The sequence below is a fragment of the Pongo pygmaeus genome, chromosome 10 (assembly GCF_028885625.2).
Source record: "Pongo pygmaeus isolate AG05252 chromosome 10, NHGRI_mPonPyg2-v2.0_pri, whole genome shotgun sequence".
NCBI classification, from domain to species: Eukaryota; Metazoa; Chordata; class Mammalia; order Primates; family Hominidae; genus Pongo; species Pongo pygmaeus.
The window spans coordinates 109,063,970-109,081,307 of NC_072383.2; the positions used below are offsets into that span (position 1 = coordinate 109,063,970).

At 45.7% G+C, this 17,338-nt stretch overlaps 1 protein-coding gene across 1 annotated transcript; it reads right to left on the minus strand.

Moving 5' to 3' along the window:
• Positions 1–214: 214 nt before the first annotated feature.
• ARPC3 (actin related protein 2/3 complex subunit 3) lies at positions 215–15,787 on the minus strand. Its single transcript, XM_054444965.2, has 7 exons — positions 15,452–15,787; positions 10,850–10,949; positions 5,708–5,784; positions 2,454–2,522; positions 1,871–1,997; positions 1,425–1,519; positions 215–524 (listed from the first exon to the last, which is right to left on the minus strand). The coding sequence occupies exons 1-7, from the start codon at positions 15,455–15,457 to the stop codon at positions 462–464; spliced, it is 537 nt and encodes a 178-aa protein (XP_054300940.1). The 5' UTR covers positions 15,458–15,787; the 3' UTR covers positions 215–461.
• Positions 15,788–17,338: the final 1,551 nt, after the last annotated feature.

The window sequence follows — 17,338 nt, forward strand, 5'->3', positions numbered from 1 at the left end:
GAGGAATGTGGGGTGGGGTGGCTGCTAAAGAGTGCAGGTTCACTACACCAGGGTGATGAAAATGCTCTGGATTTAGTGGTGATGGTTGCAAAACTTCATGTATATACTAAAAAAAGTGAATTGTACACTTTAAAAGGGCATTATGGAATGTGAATTTTATCTCAAAACAAATTGTAAGTGAATGTCAAGGATAGGCAATAAAGTTTTTCTGACATGGAATGTTAGAAATTTCTTTATTATTACTTATTAAGCACCAGCTTAATGCTGCAGAAAATTTCAAATCACCCTTGATAACCCACTTTCTTTTCTCCCACTCAAATTCTTGATCAAGAGTTTTTCAAGTAAAGACATGCTCTTCTCTCTTCTGTATAAAACTTTACGAAATAAAGGCAAAAGATTGTGTACATCTTGCTGGAAAATGCTGCCCAGGGCTCTGGAGACGGTGGCTGCCCGGGCTCCCTTCACTGTCCAGGTCCTGAAAGACTCTTGTTCATGAACTGTCTCTTCACAAAGCAAGTCCACCACTAACAAGAGAGAACAACACAGAATGAATAGTGGGGGTCAAATTACAACAGAATTTGCATTTATTTAATAATAAAATTTCACATTACTCTGGAATCTCTTATAAACTTTTTTTTTTTTTTTTTTTTTTTTTTTGAGACAGAGTCTCGCTCTGTCGTCGCCCAGGCTGGAGTGCTGGAGTGCAGTGGTGTGATCTTGGCTCACCGCAAGCTCTGCCTCCCAGGTTCATGCCATTCTCCTGCCTCAGCCTCCCCAGTAGCTGGGACTACAGGCGCCCACCACCACGCCTGGCTAATTTTTTGTATTTTTAGTAGAGATGGGGGTTTCACCTTGTTAGCCAGGATGGTTTCAATCTCCTGACCTCATGATCTGCCTGCCTTGGCCTCCCAAAGTGCTGGGATTACAGGCGTGAGCCACCGCGCCCGGCCATAAACCCTTTTTAGACAAAGTCTCACTCTGTCATTCAGGCTGGAGTACAATGGCATGATCTTGGCTCACTGCAACCTCCACTTCCTGGGTTCAAGCGACTCTCGTCTCAGCCTCCTGAGTAGCTGAGATGACAGGTGTGCACCATCCCGCCTGGCTAATTTTTTGTATTCAGTAGACATGGGGTTTCACCATGTTGGCCAGGCTGGTCTCGAACTCCTGACTGCAAGTGATCCACTCGCCTCGGCCTCCCAAAGTGACGGGATTACAGGCGTGAGCCACTGCGCCCGGCCTGCAATTCATTATTTAGTGTGATTCAGTGAATTCATATTACATACTAGACATATACTGGAAGTTAAGCAACATTGCAATGCAGAAATTAAAAATATTCTTGCAATGGAAGACCTTAGTGTGTTCATGGTGGCTATGGGATAAAAGGTGATTTACCAATTAAGCAGGCAAGAAGAGGGTCTTACCTTGCTGGGTTTATCATTCTGAGGGTCGAAAACTTTCTCACAAAGTCTCAGTCCAGTCTCTTGCCTTAGCTGTTGTAAATAGGCTCTCATCACTTCTAAAACAGAACAATTTTAAAAAACTGTATTTGCAAATACATCCCAAATGTACTGGCTGCAGGTCTGGATGCTCACCGTGGTAATACATTTTTATACATTTGAACAGGATACAAAATAGAAATGACAGTCCAAATAGTTTTATAACTACATTTGTTTTTGTTCAAAAGATTTTCTGCATGTCTTCCTTGTTGCCAAGAATCGTTTGTGAGAGTGACTAATAAGATAATGTACTTCCTATGATTTCACTCTCAATCTGTACATGAATCAAGGCAAGAAAAAGAGGGGTGGTAGGAAGTCAAATGGAGAAAATCTTCTTGTGTCATAGAGTGAGGATTGAGACCTGCTCTTACCATCTTCCTGTTTGTTGGCAGGTTTGGCATAAATTGCGTTAAGTGGAAAACCAGGCTCTCCAGGAATGGGAAAATTAGTGATTCCCAGTGTATACATTTCTTTCTCACCTTGGCTTTTGGAATTGCACTGAAAAAAAAAAATATATATATATATATATACATATGTGTGTGTGTATACATATATATACATATATATGTATGTATATATACATACATATATATATATATATACACACACACACACACAGACACATATTTTACAGGGAAAAGAAGAATTCTATCCTTGGACCCCAGGTTAAGAACCCTTGAGCCAAGGGCTTAAAAGGAATTCCTCTGTCAAGATTTCTGTCTTGAGAAAATATATTCAAAGGCTTAAAACACCACCACTTTTTATCTTTGTGTCAGTCAATTATACTACAAGTTCAGAGAACTAAATTCAAATTTTTCTCTTAAGTCCATGCTGTAAGTCAGAGGAAATATTTTCTACTTGTCTTTAAAGTCTCAACAAATCCCAGATGACTGGGAGGGTAAATGCCTCTCAGCAATTTGTTTTCCTGATATACAATCATCCAAGTTTAATTACCTTTTGGAGTTTCTTCAGACATTCAGAAATGTAGAGAGTTATATATATCAAGGTCCTATCAGCTTCATTCTACAGGGAGAAAAAGAAGACTTAAAAACAGTTATCAGAACATAACAATGATGTGCAATGTATGAATTCCATCTTTGTCTTCTGATTATCTGCTGAATGCAGTGGTAGGACAGCCACTATCACATCAAAATTCCTGTTCTCCAAATGCACAGTCTCCTCAGTCTCCTTTTCCGTCTGCCCCTGGGAGGAAGGCACAAGCCCCACTCTGAGCTGTGTGGCTGCTTTTTTTTTTTTTTTTTTTTTTTTTTGAGACGGAGTCTTGCTCTGTTGCCCAGGCTGGAGTGCAGTGGCACAATCTCAGTTCACTGCAACCTCCACCTCCCAGGTTCAAGCAATTCTCCTGCCTCAGCCTCCCGAATAGCTGGGATTACAGGTGCCCGCCACCACGCCTGGCTAATTTTTCTATTTTTAGTAGAGACGGGGTTTCACCATGTTGGCCAGGTTGGTCTCGAACTCCTGACCTCAAGTGATCTGTCCACCTCAGCCTCCCAAAGTGCTGGGATTACAGGCATGAACCACCACGCTCGGCTGAGTGGCTGCTCTCTCTTGTTTTTCTTGGCTCCCCTTGCCCCGGGGTTCCCAAGGATCTGTGTCAACAGCCCCTCACTATAGGAAGAAGTAACAAAGCTGCCTGGAAAGCCTGAACTGCTCCATATGGTTGGCTAATTTTTAAAAACCCTTCCCTTCAGGGCCTCTGCCAAGAACAGAAATACTCATTACTCTAAAGGAGGAAGCACCTATTTCACATTTGACTTGCTCCCAAAGAACTCCATAATCTCAATGTCTTGACCTAACCAAAAAGAAAATGTGGAGAAGACAAATGAATGTTGATCAAATGTGGTACGGACTTTGGGTCAAATTTTACACAAATTTAGGCCAGGTGCAGTGGCTAATGCCTGTAATCCCAGCACTTTGGGAGGCTGAGGTGGGTGGATTGCTTGAGCCCAGGAGTTTGAGACCAGCCTGGGCAACATGGCGAAACACCGTCTCTACTAAAAATACAAAAATTAGCCAGTCATGGTGGCGTGCGCCTGTAATCCCAGCTGCTAGGGAGGCTAAGGCCGGAGAATCGCTTGAACCCAGGAGGCAGAGGTTGCAATGAGCCAAGACTGTACCACTGCACTCCAGCCTGGGCAACAGAGCAAGACTCTGTCTCAAATTAAAAAAAAAAAAAAAAAAAAAAAAAAAAAAAAAGGCCAGGTGCGGTGGCCCACGCCTGTAATCCCAGCACTTTGGAAGGCCAAGGTGGGTGGATCACGAGCTCAGGAGATCGAGACTATCCTGGCCAACATGGTGAAACCCTGTCCCTACTAAAAAATACAAAAATTAGCTTGGTGTGGTGGCGCGTGCCTGTAATCCCAGCTACTTGGGAGGCTGAGGCAGGAGAATCGCTTGAGCCCGGGAGTCAAGGGTTGCAGTGAGCCGAGATCGCGCCATTGTACTCCAGCCTGGTGACAGAGCGAGACTCTGTCTCAAAACAAAAAAACAACAAAAAAATTACCCCCAAACTACACCATTTTCCTTTTTTTTTTTTTTTTTTGAGAGTGTTTCACTCTTGCTGCCCAGGCTGGAGTGCAATGGCGTGATATCGGCTCACCGCAACCTCTGCCTCCTGGGTTCAAGCGATTCTCCTGCCTCAGCCTCCCGAGTAGCTGGGATTACAGGCATGCACCACCACGCCCAGCCAATTTTGTATTTTTAGTAGAGATGGGGTTTCCCCATGTTGGTCAGGCTGGTCTCGAGCTCCCGACATTAGGTGATCCGCCCGCCTCAGCCTCCCAAATTACAGGCGGAGGCACTGCGCCCAGCCACATTTCCCTATTTTTAAGACAATATAGTATCTGGGAACAAATGAAATGTGGCAGAGTTTTTTGGTTTTTTTGAGACAGTCTTGCTCTGTCGCCCAGGCTGACTGCAGTGGTGTGATCTCGGCTCACTGCAACCATCACCTCCTGGGTTCAAGCAATTCTTGTGCTTCAGCCTTCCGAGTAGCTGGGATTACAGGCATGCACTACTACACCTGGCTAATTTTTATATTTTTGGTAGAGATGGGGTTTCGCCTTGTTGGCCAGGCTGGTCTCAAACTCCTGGCATCATGTGATCCACCCGCCTCAGCCTCCCAAGTGTTGGAATTACAGGCGTGAGCCACCATGCACTAATTTTTCTATTTTTTGTAGAGATGGGGGTTTGCCATGTTGCCCAGGCTGGTCTCAAACTCCTGAACTCAAGCGATGTGCCCAGAGAATTGTAACATTTATAACTGTTACAAACTTAACCCACACATTAGATATAGAAAACATTCTATTACCATCACAGAATGTTTAGACTACAATTTGTACACCAAGGGTCTACAAATAAATAATTCACACCCTGTTTGATTCCAGAAGTTCAGAGTTTGGCAAGGAGGGGCTGAAATTCCATTTTAGGGCCAGGAGCAGTGGCTCACGCCTGTAATCCCAGCACATTGGGAGGCTGAGGTGAGCGGATCATGAGGTCAGGAGATGGAGACCATCCTGCCTAACACAGTGAAATCCCGTCTCTACTAAAAATACAAAAAATTATCCAGGTGTGGTGGCACGTGCCTGTAGTTTCAGCTACCTGGGAGGCTGAGGCAGGAGGACTGTCTGAGCCCAGGAGGTTGAGGGTATAGTGAGCTGTGATTGTGCCACTGAACTCTAGCCTGGGCGACAAAGCAAGACCCTGTCTCAAAACAAAACAAAAGGCTGGCACATAGTAGGTGCTGCTTAACTAATGTTGAATAAATGAAGATATTTCTAGCAAGGGGTTGGCAAACTTTCTCTGTAAAAGGCAGGCAGTATTTTTAGGCTTTGTGGGCCATACAGTCTTTGTCACAACTACTCAATTCTGCTGTTTTGGTGTGAAAGTAACTATAGATAATATAGAAACAAATGGTTGTGGCTGTGTTCCAATAAAGGTTTATTTATAAAAAGGGGCAGTGGGCCAAATGTGGCCCTCAGGTTAGAGTTTGCCAACCCCTGGTATAGAATTTGGAGGAAAAAAAAAGAAACTAATATTTATACAAAAGCTAACATTAAGCACTGCTCTCGAATTTAAAAATTACATGCTGATTTCATTTTATTTTCTCCTCACAGCAATCTGGATAGCAAGGTTGGTATTATCCCTATGAGAAAACTAAGTTAAATATTAAAAGCTCTGTAATTTACCTTAATTTCATAGTTTTTGAAGAAGACATTGGCCTTGAAGTAATAGATGGCTTCATCCACAATATCTGTATCTTTTGCTAAGCAGGACACAAGGGAAGGAGAACAGAGAACATTAGCCAAATACAAAACATAACAACTATCAAAGCCATAAAGGGAAAACACATAAAACTGTCAACAGTTGCGGAGTTGAATAAAATAAAATGATCCTACTGAAATACAAAATTTTTAGAAAATATTTATTTATTTATTTTTTTGAGACAGAGTCTCGCTCTGCTGCCCAGGCTGGAGTGCAGTGGCGCGATCTTGGCTCACTGCAAGCTCCACCTCCTGGGTTCACGCCATTCTCCTGCCTCAGCCTCCCGAGTAGCTGGGGCTACAGACATCTGCCACCACGCCCCACTAATTTTTTGTATTTTTAGTAGAGACAGGGTTTCACCGTGTTAGCCAGGATGGTCTTGATCTCCTGACCTCGTGATCCGCTTGTCTCGGCCTCCCAAAGTGCTGGGATTACAGGCATGAGCCACTGTGCTCGGCCTTTTTTTTTTTTTTTTGAGACAGAGTCTCGCTCTGTTGCCCAGGCTGGAGTGCAGTGGCGCGATCTTGGCTCACTGCAAGCTCTGCCTCCCGGGTTCACGCCATTCTCCTGCCTCAGCCTCCCGAGTAGCTGGGGCTACAGGCACCTGCCACCATGCCCAGCTATATTTTTTTCTATTTTTAGTAGAGACAGGGTTTCACCGTGTTAGCCAGGATGGTCTTGATCTCCTGACCTCGTGATCTGCCCGTGTTGGCCTCCCAAAGTGCTGGGATTACAGGCATGAGCCACCATGCCCGGCCAAATTTTTTTTTTGAGACGGAGTCTTGCTCTGTCGCCCAGACTGGAGTGCAATGGCATAATCTCGGCTCACTCTGCCTCCCGGGTTCAAGTGATTCTCCTGCCTCAGCCTCCCAAGTAGCTGGGATTATAGGCATGTGGCGTGCCACCAGGCCCGGCTAATTTTTGTATTTTTAGTAGAAATGGGGTTTCACCATGTTGGTCAGGCTGGTCTCGAACTCCTGACCTTGTGATCTGCCTGCCTCAGCCTCCCAAAGTGCTGGGATTACAGGAGTGAGCCACCTCCCCCGGATTTTTAGAAAATATTTATAGAAAAGTAGTACATGGTTTATTTTTACAGCTTTATTGTTTTTGTAAAACTTATACATGCTCATTAGAAAAGGAAATTCAATCAAAAGAGTTTTCTTTTTTTAGAGAGAGGTCTTGCTCTGTTACCCGGGCTGGAGTGCAGTGGTACAATTATAACTCACCACAGACTTGAATTCCTGAGCTCAAGTGATCCTCCTGCTTCAGCTTCCCAGGTAGCCGGGACTACAGGCATGCGCCATGAGGCCTGGCTAATTTTTTTCTTTAAAAATTAAATAAAATTTTTAAAGAAAAAATTTTAAAGATGGCTGGGCACGGTGGCTCACACCTGTAATCCCAACACTATGGGAGGCCGAGACGGGTGGATCACCTGAGGTCAGGAGTTTGAGAGCAGCCTGGCCAACATGGTGAAACCGCGCCTCTACTAAAAATACAAAAAATTAGCCGGGCATGGTGGCAGGCACCTGTAATCCCAGCTATTCGGGAGGCTAAGGCAGGACAATTGCTTGAACTCGCGGGTGGAGGTTGCAGTGAGCCAAGATTGCACCATTGCACTCCAGCCTGGGCGACGAGATCGAAACTCCGTCTCCAAAAAAAAAAAGTTTTTTTTAGAGATGCAGTCTCACTTTGTTGCCTAGTCTGGTCTCAAACTCCTTGCCTCAAGTGATCCTCCTGCCTCCTGAGTAGCTAGGATTACAGGCATAAGCCACAGCACCGGGCCAAAAAAAAATTTTTAATTGTCACCTTAATTCCCATTTCCCCAAAAATAACTACCATTAGCATTTGGTGAACATTATTCAAGACGTCTCTCAATGCATTTATAAAAAAACACTGAGACATAGACTAACTTTAACTGCTTCCTAAAAATAAAAAGTATTCAGTCGGGCGCAGTGGCTCACACCTGTAGTCCCAGCACTTTGGGAGGCCGAGGCGGATGGATTGCCTGAGGTCAGGAGTTCGAGACCAGCCTGGCCAACACGGAGAAACCCTGTCTCTACTAAAAATACAAAAACTAGCTGGGCATGGTGGTATGTGCCTGTAATCCCAGCTACTCGGGTGGCTGAGGCAGGAGAATTGCTTGAACCCAGGAGGCAGAGGTTGCAGTGAGCTGAGATCATTCCACCGAACTCAAGCCTGGGTGACACAGCGAGACTCCGTCTCAAAAAAGTAATAATAAAGACATAAACAAAATTAAATAAAATAAAAAGTATTCAATGTAATTTTATTTGAATTTACATATTACAGTTTCAGAAAAAAACTCAATTATTTAGAACATGTTGAGGTTCAGATACACATCTTTCTTTTTATGAAAACTATGACTTAAAATATACTTGTACAAGCTGTTGTAGGTAGCTCTAGACGGACAAAAGCCAGAAATACTGTCTTGACAAAGACAGATCTCATGACACAATTTGTTTGGCAACTTTTTGTTTTCCTTCTTATTTTAAAAAGGTCAAAATCCCAGGGTCTTGATATCTGGCAGCTGGTTTCAGCAGTGCTGAGACAGTTATTTATACTTCTTGTCTATGACTGTTAACGTTCTCGCACAGCAGAAATGCAAAGTAATCGTGAAGCTTTCATACTCTGCTATTCAGTTGTCTTCATCCCAGCTCATTGCCCTGTGGAAGAATTTCAACAGAACTCTAACTCTAGACTTGTGTTCCTTGCAATCCATTTTTTTTTTTTTTTTTTTTTTTGAGATGGAGTCTCGCTCTGTTGCCCAGGCTGGAGTGCAGTGGTGCAATCTCGGCTCACTGCAAGCTCCGCCTCCTGGTTCACGCCATTCTCCTGCCTCAGCCTCCCGAGTACCTGGGACTACAGGTGCCCGCCACCACACTTGGCAAATTTTTTGTATTTTTAGTAGAGATGGGGTTTCATCGTGTTAGCCAGGATGGTCTCAATCTCCTGACCTCGTGATCCACCGGTCTCAGCCTTCCAAAGTGCTAAAGTGCTGGGATTACAGGCGTGAGATGCCGCGCCAGGCCCTTTTTTTTTTTTTTTTTTTTGAGATGGAGTCTCACTTTGTCGCCCAGGCTGGAGTGCCATGGCACGATCTAGGCCCAGTGCAACCTCCGCCTCCTGAGTTCAAGCCATTCTCCTGCCTCAACCTCCCACGTAGCTGGGACTACAGGTGCCTGCCACCACAGCCAGCTAATTTTTGTATTTTTAGTAGAGACAGAGTTTCACCATGTTGGCCAGGCTGGTCTCAAACTCCTGACCTGAGGCGATCTGCCCGCCTCAGCCTCCCAAAGTGCTGGGATTATAGGCGTGAGCCACTACGCCTGGCTGCAATCTGTTTTCTTATCTGTGAAAGAAAACTTTCTTGGAGGACTCAATATTGTTTACAAAAACCAGCTAGTTCTTCTAAATGCAATGACAGGAGGGGGCAAAGGCCAAAGGATTCTGAAATTAGAATACTTGGCACATGAAAGGCATTCTACAGATATTTGTTGAATATAGATGAATTAGTGTGATTAATGCTGTTATTTAGCTCATAGCACAGGCCTCCATTCCAATTCAGGTTTTTTTTTTTTTCTTTTGAAACAGAGTTTTGCTCTTGTTGCCTAGGCTGGAGTGCAATGACATGATCTTGGCACACTGCAACCTCCACCTCCCAGGTTCAAGCAATTCTCCTGCCTCAGTCTCCCAAGTAGCTGGGATTACAGGCATGTGCCACCATGCCCGGCTGACTGTTTGTATTTTTAGCTGAGACAGGGTTTCTCCATATTGGTCAGACTGGTTGCGAACTCCTGAACTCAGGTGATCCACCCACCTCGACCTCTCAAAGTGTTGGGATTACAGGTTTGAGCCACCACGCCTGGCCTTTGCAGTGCAATTTTTTTTTTTTTTTTTTTGAGATGAAGTCTCACTCTGTCACCCAGGCTGGAGTGCAGTGGTGCAATCTTGGCTCACTGCAACCTCCACCCTCTGTGTTCAAGCGATTCTCCTGTCTCAGCCTCCTGAGTAGCTGGGATCACAGGTGCCCACCACCATGCCTAGCTAATTTTTGTATTTTTAGTAGAGTTGGGGTTTCGCCATGTTTGCCAGGCTGGTCTTGAACTCCTGACCTTAAGTGATCCACTTGCCTTGGCCTTCCAAAGTGCTGGGATTACAAGTGTGAGCCACCGCACCCAGCCTTGTGATTTTCTTTTATGTTATTTTTCTTCTTTCCCAGGCTGCCTTCTTCCTTGTTCCTTTTCCTCAGAATCAAGTACAGACTGTGGTGACTTACCATATGTATTAAGTTTACTGAGCTTTCAAATGGTGTTGAAAACAAAATTAAGTTTAAAAAAGGTCAAGTCAAACAGTCTGGCAGAGAAATGGGGATTGGATCAGTACCAAACTGATAATTATAATAATGGTCTTGAAAACCATGAATGGAATTCAGTTCAGACCCTTGCAGGGTACAGGGAAACCATGTCTAACATAATACAAATTATACTGTTGGGAGAACATCTCAGAAAGCATCAGAGGAGTCTCAGACAGTGTCTGAAAAATAATGCGGCTTTCTGAAATAAAATTCAGAAAAGCGGGAATAGACATAAGTAATGTTACATAGTACACTTCAGATTTAAGATTGAGGTATTGCTAAAAATGAAGATCTTGAAGAATGAATAAAGGAAGTAGATTTAGACAAGGAAGAGGTTAAAATATTTGTTGTTGTTGTTTTCCAGGTTGATGACAGAAAGGATGGGCTTGTGGCATTCTAGACGTAAAAGCATTAGATTTGTTTGAAAGAACTGATAAACAGTGTCCAGAATTAAGCACATTTCCTCCATTTTCTCAAAAGAGTTACCTGGAGAAGTCAGAAGAAATAATACAATTTCCTATTAAATGCAACATATAACCACTATCTTGAAAGGTCTAGACCACAATATCTACCAAGCAAAGTACAAGGGCAATTTGAGAGAGAAGACTGAGCTAAGAATTTCCCTGATTTGATCATTTCAGAAGACTGTTAGGCATTTCATACCAAAATTTGAAAATAATGGGTTTAGACTTACTCTCTCTGGGGGCAGGTCCTTTGAATTGACTTCTGATAGGCAACAGTGCCATGTTTCCGATGAGTTTGGTGTCAGGATCCATGAGAGAAGAGTGGTAAGCCTGTAATGGCAAGCCCAGGAAGAACACAGAAGCAGAAAAAGAGCAAATGTCACTGTGGCAAACAACCTTCCCTTAAAGGAAAAAAAGAGTAACCCACTCAAGATTAATTAGGGGAGGGAGAAGGGAAAGCAGCATTGAAGTACTAGGCTGGTTCTTTCTGGCTCAAGAAAACCAATTGTTAAATTTTGAGGCATTTTTCAAGCTGATTGTTAAACACAGCTCTTCTCAAAAATCAAATTATATAAACTTACAATTAAGTAAATGATGTTGGCTGGGCGTGGTGGCTCATGCCTGTAATCCCAGCACTTTGAGAGGCTGAGGCAGGTGGATTGCCTGAGCTCAGGAGTTTGCAACCAGCCTGGGCAACACAGTGAAACCCCATCTCTACTAAAATATAAAAAATTAGCCGGGCATGGCGGTGTGCGCCTGTAGTCCCAGCCACTTGGGAGGCTAAGCTGGAGAATCACTTGAACCCAGGAGGCGAAGGCTGCAGTGAGCCGAGATTGTGCTGCTGCACTCCAGCCTGGGCAACAGAGCAAGACTCTGTCTCAAAAAAAAAAAAAAAGTAAATGATGTTAAAAACAATGATAAAGCTTAAGTATTCATCACTTCTTCCTAATTTTTTTTTTTTTGAGACGGAGTTTCGCTCTTGTTTCCAGGCTGGAGTGCAATGATGTGACCTTGGCCCACTGCAACCTCCGCCTCCCGGGTTCAAGTGATTCTCCTGCCTCAGCCTCCTGAGTAGCTGGGATTATAGGGATGAGCCACCACACCCAGCTAATTTTGTATTTTTGGTAGAGATGAGGTTTCTCCATTTTGGCCAGGCTGGTCTCGAACTCCCGACCTCAGGTGATCTGCCCGCCTCGGCCTCTCAAAGTGCTGGGATTACAGGCGTGAGCCACTGCACTGCACTTGGCCTACTTCCTAATTTTTTTTTTTTTTTTTTTGAGATGGAGTCTTGCCCTGTCGCCCAGGATGGAGTTCAGTGGCGTGATCTCTGCTCACTGCAACCTCCGCCTCCTGGGTTCAAGTGATTCTCCTGCCCCAGCCTCCTGAGTAGCTGGGATTACAGGTGCACGCCACCACGCCCAGCTAATTTTTGTATTTTTAGTAGAGACAGCGTTTCACCATGTTGGTCAGGCTGGTGTCGAACTCCTGACCCCGTGATCCACCCACCCCGGCCTCCCAAAGTGCTGGGATTACAGGTGTGAGCCACCGCACCAAGCAATAACCTAATTTTTAAAAATTACATTTTACTATTGTCTATGTTCTTAAGGTTATTATTACGAAATACTAAATGGGGTGCTGCTGTGCATCTCTTCCAATTCTATGTTCGGTGACATCACATTGGTATCTGGCCAAGTATTTCCACTACAGAAAGACAAACATCATATAAATCAGGGTACCCAGCCCCCAGCTAAACCAAGACCCAAGCACTATCTTTTCAGCTCTGCCACTTCATGGCGTTATGCTTTTGACCAAGACATCATTCTTCTTCTCTTAGCTTGTTTCCAAATTTGTAAAATGAGAAGATATATATTCCCTTCAGTGGGTAGGTGTGAGTTAAAGGAAGGGATAAAAAAGTCACATTTATGAGAGCATTTTGTATGCTGATTCTTAGTTCTGCTTTTTACAAGATGTCTAGCTTTTTATAAGTCAACATGGGTCCCATTCATATATTCATTCATTCATCAAATGATTGCTAAGCACCTTCTATGTGCAAGACACTGTGATATAGTAATATACAAAGTAGTACAATTCCGGTCCTTGAAGAGTAGAGAAGACAGACAGAAAATAATCACAGGATGGGATGGGCGCGGTGGCTCACGCCTGTAATCCAAACACTTTGGGAGGCTGAGGCGGACAGATCACAAGGCCAGAAGATCGAGACCATCCTGACCAACATGGTGAAACCCCATCTCTACTAAAAATATCAAAATTAGCTGGGTGTGGTAGTGCATGCCTGTATTCCCAGCTACTTGGGAGGCTGAGGCACGAGAATCGCTTGAACCCAGGAGGCAGAGGTTGCAGTGAGCCGAGATAGCGCCACTGCACTCCAGCCTGGTGACAGAGCAAAACTCCGTCTCAAAAAAACAAACAAACAAACCCCTCCCCCCAAAAAAACAAACAAACAAAACCCAACAGAGTGAATCCAGGGTGCTCTATGTGCAACTGGAACTAGTACAGGGCTTTATTTATTTATTTTTTTTGGAGACAGAGTTTCCTAGGCTGGAGTACAGTGGCAGGATCACAGCTCACTGCAGCCTTAAACTCCTGGCTCCAGGTGATCCTCCCACCTCAGCCTCTTGAGAGGCTGGAAGGACATGCACTACCACATCCAGCTAATTTATTTTTATTTTTGTAGAGGCAGGGTCTCATTATGTTGCCCAGGTTGGTCTCAAACTCCTGGGCTCAAGTGATCTTCCCATCTTGGCCTCCTAAAGTGTGGGATTACAGGCATAAGCCACTGCACCCAGCCTAGAGTCCTGGCTTAAAACCTGGTTTTACCATTAGTAGGCAACCTTGTCCAAATTAACTTCTCTGAGGCTCCGTTTCCTCTTCTGTAAAACAGGAATCATAGTACCTACTTCACAGGGTCGTTATGAGGATTAGAAGGGATAATTTATAAAGTGTGTACCCCAGAACTCAGGAGTCAAATGGTAATTATGGGATTCATAAAATATGCATTTGTGAGGCTGACCGAGGTGGCTCACGTCTGTAATCCCAACACTTATGGAGGTTGAGGCAGGAGGACTGCTTCAGCCCAGAAGTTTGAGACCAGCCTGGGCAACATGGTGAGACCCTGTCTCTACTAAAAACACAAAAACTTAGCTGAGCGTGGTGGCATATACGAGTTTGTGTCACTGAACTGCAGCCTGAGAGATAGGGTCACACCCTGTCTCAAAAAAAAAAAAAAAAAATGCATTTGCAACTATGGCTTGCTCCTTTTCATCACAGGTATGCTTTATCTAAAGCAGCCTCCGCCTTCCCCCTCACCAAACTGTCTTGTTACCCATCTAGCTTCTTTTTTTCCGGGGGGGGGGTGGAGCGGAGTCTCACTCTGTCGCCAGATGAGTGCAGTGGCACGGTCTCGGCTCACTGCAACCTCCGCCTCCTGGGTTCAAGCGATTCTCCTGCCTCAGCCTCCCAAATGGCTGGGATTACAGGCACACGCCACCACGCCCGGCTAATTTTTGTATTTTTAGTAGAGATGGGGTTTCACCATGTTGGCCAGGCTGGTCTTGAACTCCTGACCTCGTGATCCATCCGCCTAGGCCTCCCAAAGTGCTGGGATTACAGGCGTGAGCCACCGCGCCGGGCCACCCATCTAGATTCTTTATAGCATTTGTCACTACCTGACACTACCGTATGTATCTCCTTTATTATGTTTACACTTTTATTGTCTCGACTCCCGATTTGAATGTACATTCTTTAAGATTAGGGATTTGTTGAACTTATTTGCTGCTGTAAATACAGCCTGGCAGGCAGCAGGTGCTCGTTAACGTTTGTTAAAAATAATGTGGAGCAGGCTGGGCGCGATGGCTCACGCTTACAATCCCAGCATTTTGGGAGACCGAGGGGGCGGATCACCTGAGGTCTGGAGTTCCAGACCAGCCTGGCCAACATGGTGAAACCCCGTCTCTACTAAAATGCAAAAAATTAGCTGGGCGTGGTGGCGCGCGCCTGTAATCCCAGCTACCCGGGAGGCTGAGGCACGAGAATTGCTTGAACCAGGGTGGTGGAGGTTGTAGTGAGCCAAGATCGCCTCACTGCACTCCAGCCTGGGCGACAGAACGAGACTCTCTCAAAAAACAAACAACAAAAAAAGTGTGAACAATCACATAATAACTGAACCACCTTTTCCCGAATCTGCAAAATGGAGACCATGACGGTGATAAATCTACCCCCCAAACTGGCTGTCAGAAATTAAGTACAACCAGGCCGTCATAATTTTTTACTCCCACTCTGATGGCACACGAAAAAGGAAATCTTTGGAAGTCAGGCGCCGACCGAGTGTGAGGGCCCTAAACCCAGCTGGCTCCGGGGTGGCCGCCGCTGCCGGGAAGTGGGTTCTGACAAATGACAAACGGCAGAGGGAGCCTGACCCCGGGGCGGAGGAGGAAGTGGGCCTGACAGAAAAAGGAGAAGCTAGACCCCTGGACTTGAAATATGAAAAATAAAAAGCGCTGCCCTTGGCTTCGCGCTCTAGTGAGGCTTTGGGAACCCTGCCGGAGTCGGAAGGTGTAGACGGAGAGAGAGAAGAGGACCTCCTCACACACCCTGGACCCCTGGCCCAATCCTGCCGCTCCCCCGCCTCCCACGACTGGCACCCCCGGGCCGCCCCAATCCTTCAGCAACCGGTCCCCTCCCCTCGCCTCCCTCCTTCTCGGGCCCCCGCTTCCTCTCTGCCTTCCGCCGCCCGCTTCTCTCGGCACACACACGGTTTCTCTCTGCTCTTCGCAATCCCCGCTGTCTCCCCACACCACGGATCGAACCCTCACCGGCATCTTGGCGGCGCTCGGGTTTCAACCCAGAGGAGCAGGATCCAGGTACAGCGGAGCGCTTCCGGTCTGGCAGCCCGGGCGGGGTAGGCGGAAGCGAAACGGAAGGGGCGGGTGAGGACTTGGAGCTTCCGGCCTTGCAGTTCCGCCTCTGGTTGCAGCGGCGGCGCGGATCTGAAGGAGACGCCAGAGCACTAGGCAGGGGCCTTGAGTGGTGTAGCGTGAGGCAGCGGGCTTAATGGAGATGGGTCTTGAGGTTCCAGAATCTGAGATCAATCACCTCTTTTGTATTTTTTTCAAATGTCACCTTTTCAGGGCCGGGCATAGTGGCTCACGCCTGTAATCCCAGCACTTTGGGAGGCCGAGGCGGGTGGATCACCTGAGGTCAGGAGTTCGAGACCAGCCTGGATGGTGAAACCCCGTCTCTACTAAAAATACAAAAATTAGCTGGGCGTGGTAGCATCCCAGCTACTCGGGAGGCTGGGGCCAGAGAATCGCTTGAACCCAGGAGGCGGAGGTTGCAGTGAGCCAAGATCGTGCCGCTGCACTCCAGCCTGCATGACAGTGTGACTCTCTCAAAAAAAAAAAAAAAAAAAAATCACCTTTCCTGTGAAGCATTCTCCGGTCATTCTATTTTCAGTTCACCCAACTCCAGCCCCATGCCTTATCCTTCTCTCTCGCTTTTTCCCTTAGTTCTTATGATTCTTGTATTTAGTTTACTTAGTGCTTGTGAATACCAAAAAGGCAGCACTTCGTCCGTTTTGTCCCCTGTGCCTGTAACAGTGATGGTATGTAGGAAACATCAATATTTGAGTGAATGAATGAACCCAATGCACTGCATCTAAAAATGGAGAAACTGAAGGGCACTGGACTCCAGGTTTGAATTGCAGCTCCAATACATACTAGCTCTATAATTTTGAGCAAGTTAACTGGCCTCTCTGTGCTTCAGTTCCTCACCTGAAAATGGCAGTAACAGTATTTACCTCATAGTTTTGTGAGGATGAAATGAATTACATGTAAAATGCTTAGAACTTACATGCTTGGAACATAGTGAAAGCCCAGAGTTTTTAACCTATTTATTACTAGAAAACTTCTTATGTTAAAAGTCAAGTTCATTGCTGCCTGAGAGCCATTTCTTCTGCCAGTTCCCAGCCTGGAATAGGGCCCCATGTTCCCACATCTGATTTCGCATTCAGCTGACTGGGCAAATAGCACCTTTTAGGCAAGGTCTTTTTTGACAAAGAGCCCAAAGTAGCCCCATAATCACTCGCCATTTCTTTTCTGCTTTTCTTTCCATCCTCTCTCCGAGGTTTCCTTCCTCATGGTCAGTCTCACAGGCCAGCATGGCAGCCCCACGTGAGCAAGGCCCTGCCTGCACTGTGCGTCCCTGTTCTATCCCCAGTGCCTGGCATCCACAGAACTTCAGTAAATTGGTGTAAATTTACTGAATTTCTGTCAGCCCTGCCTATGAGACAGTGAAATCCTCGAGGACTGAACTGTCAGATTCATCTTTGAAACCCCAGTGTCCAGTGGGGAAGGCACTGGAATCGGGTCCTTCACTTTTTCTCCACAGGCACATACCATACTCTCTAGAAGCTAAACCAGGGAGGACCAAGGAAGACGGCAACTGAAAAGCTGCCTCTTCTTTCTTCCCCTCCCATGTGACAATAAGTTTCTAAGAATTAGCAACCCTGGGAGATCAGGCTGTTTCCACACTCTCTATCCTCTAAGGGCCACAGGAAAGTCCCCAGGCAGCCCAGCACATCCCCCATGTTGCCTACTCATCATGCTCCTCCCTGAGTGGACCATGGGGTAGACACCCAACCCTTCCCTCTAGCCTGGCCCCCAGGCATAAGCTACCACCGATACTTACAGATGCTCACATTT

Bases quoted from the DNA above. Each gene is read 5' to 3' on its own strand.
- ARPC3 (XM_054444965.2), bottom strand. The intron at 5,785-10,849 runs GTAAGTCTAAAC...TGTCCTGCTTAG, and splicing joins AGGACCTGCCCCCAGAGAGA to CAAAAGATACAGATATTGTG. The intron at 1,998-2,453 runs GTAATTAAACTT...TTTTTTTTTCAG, and splicing joins GTCTGAAGAAACTCCAAAAG to TGCAATTCCAAAAGCCAAGG.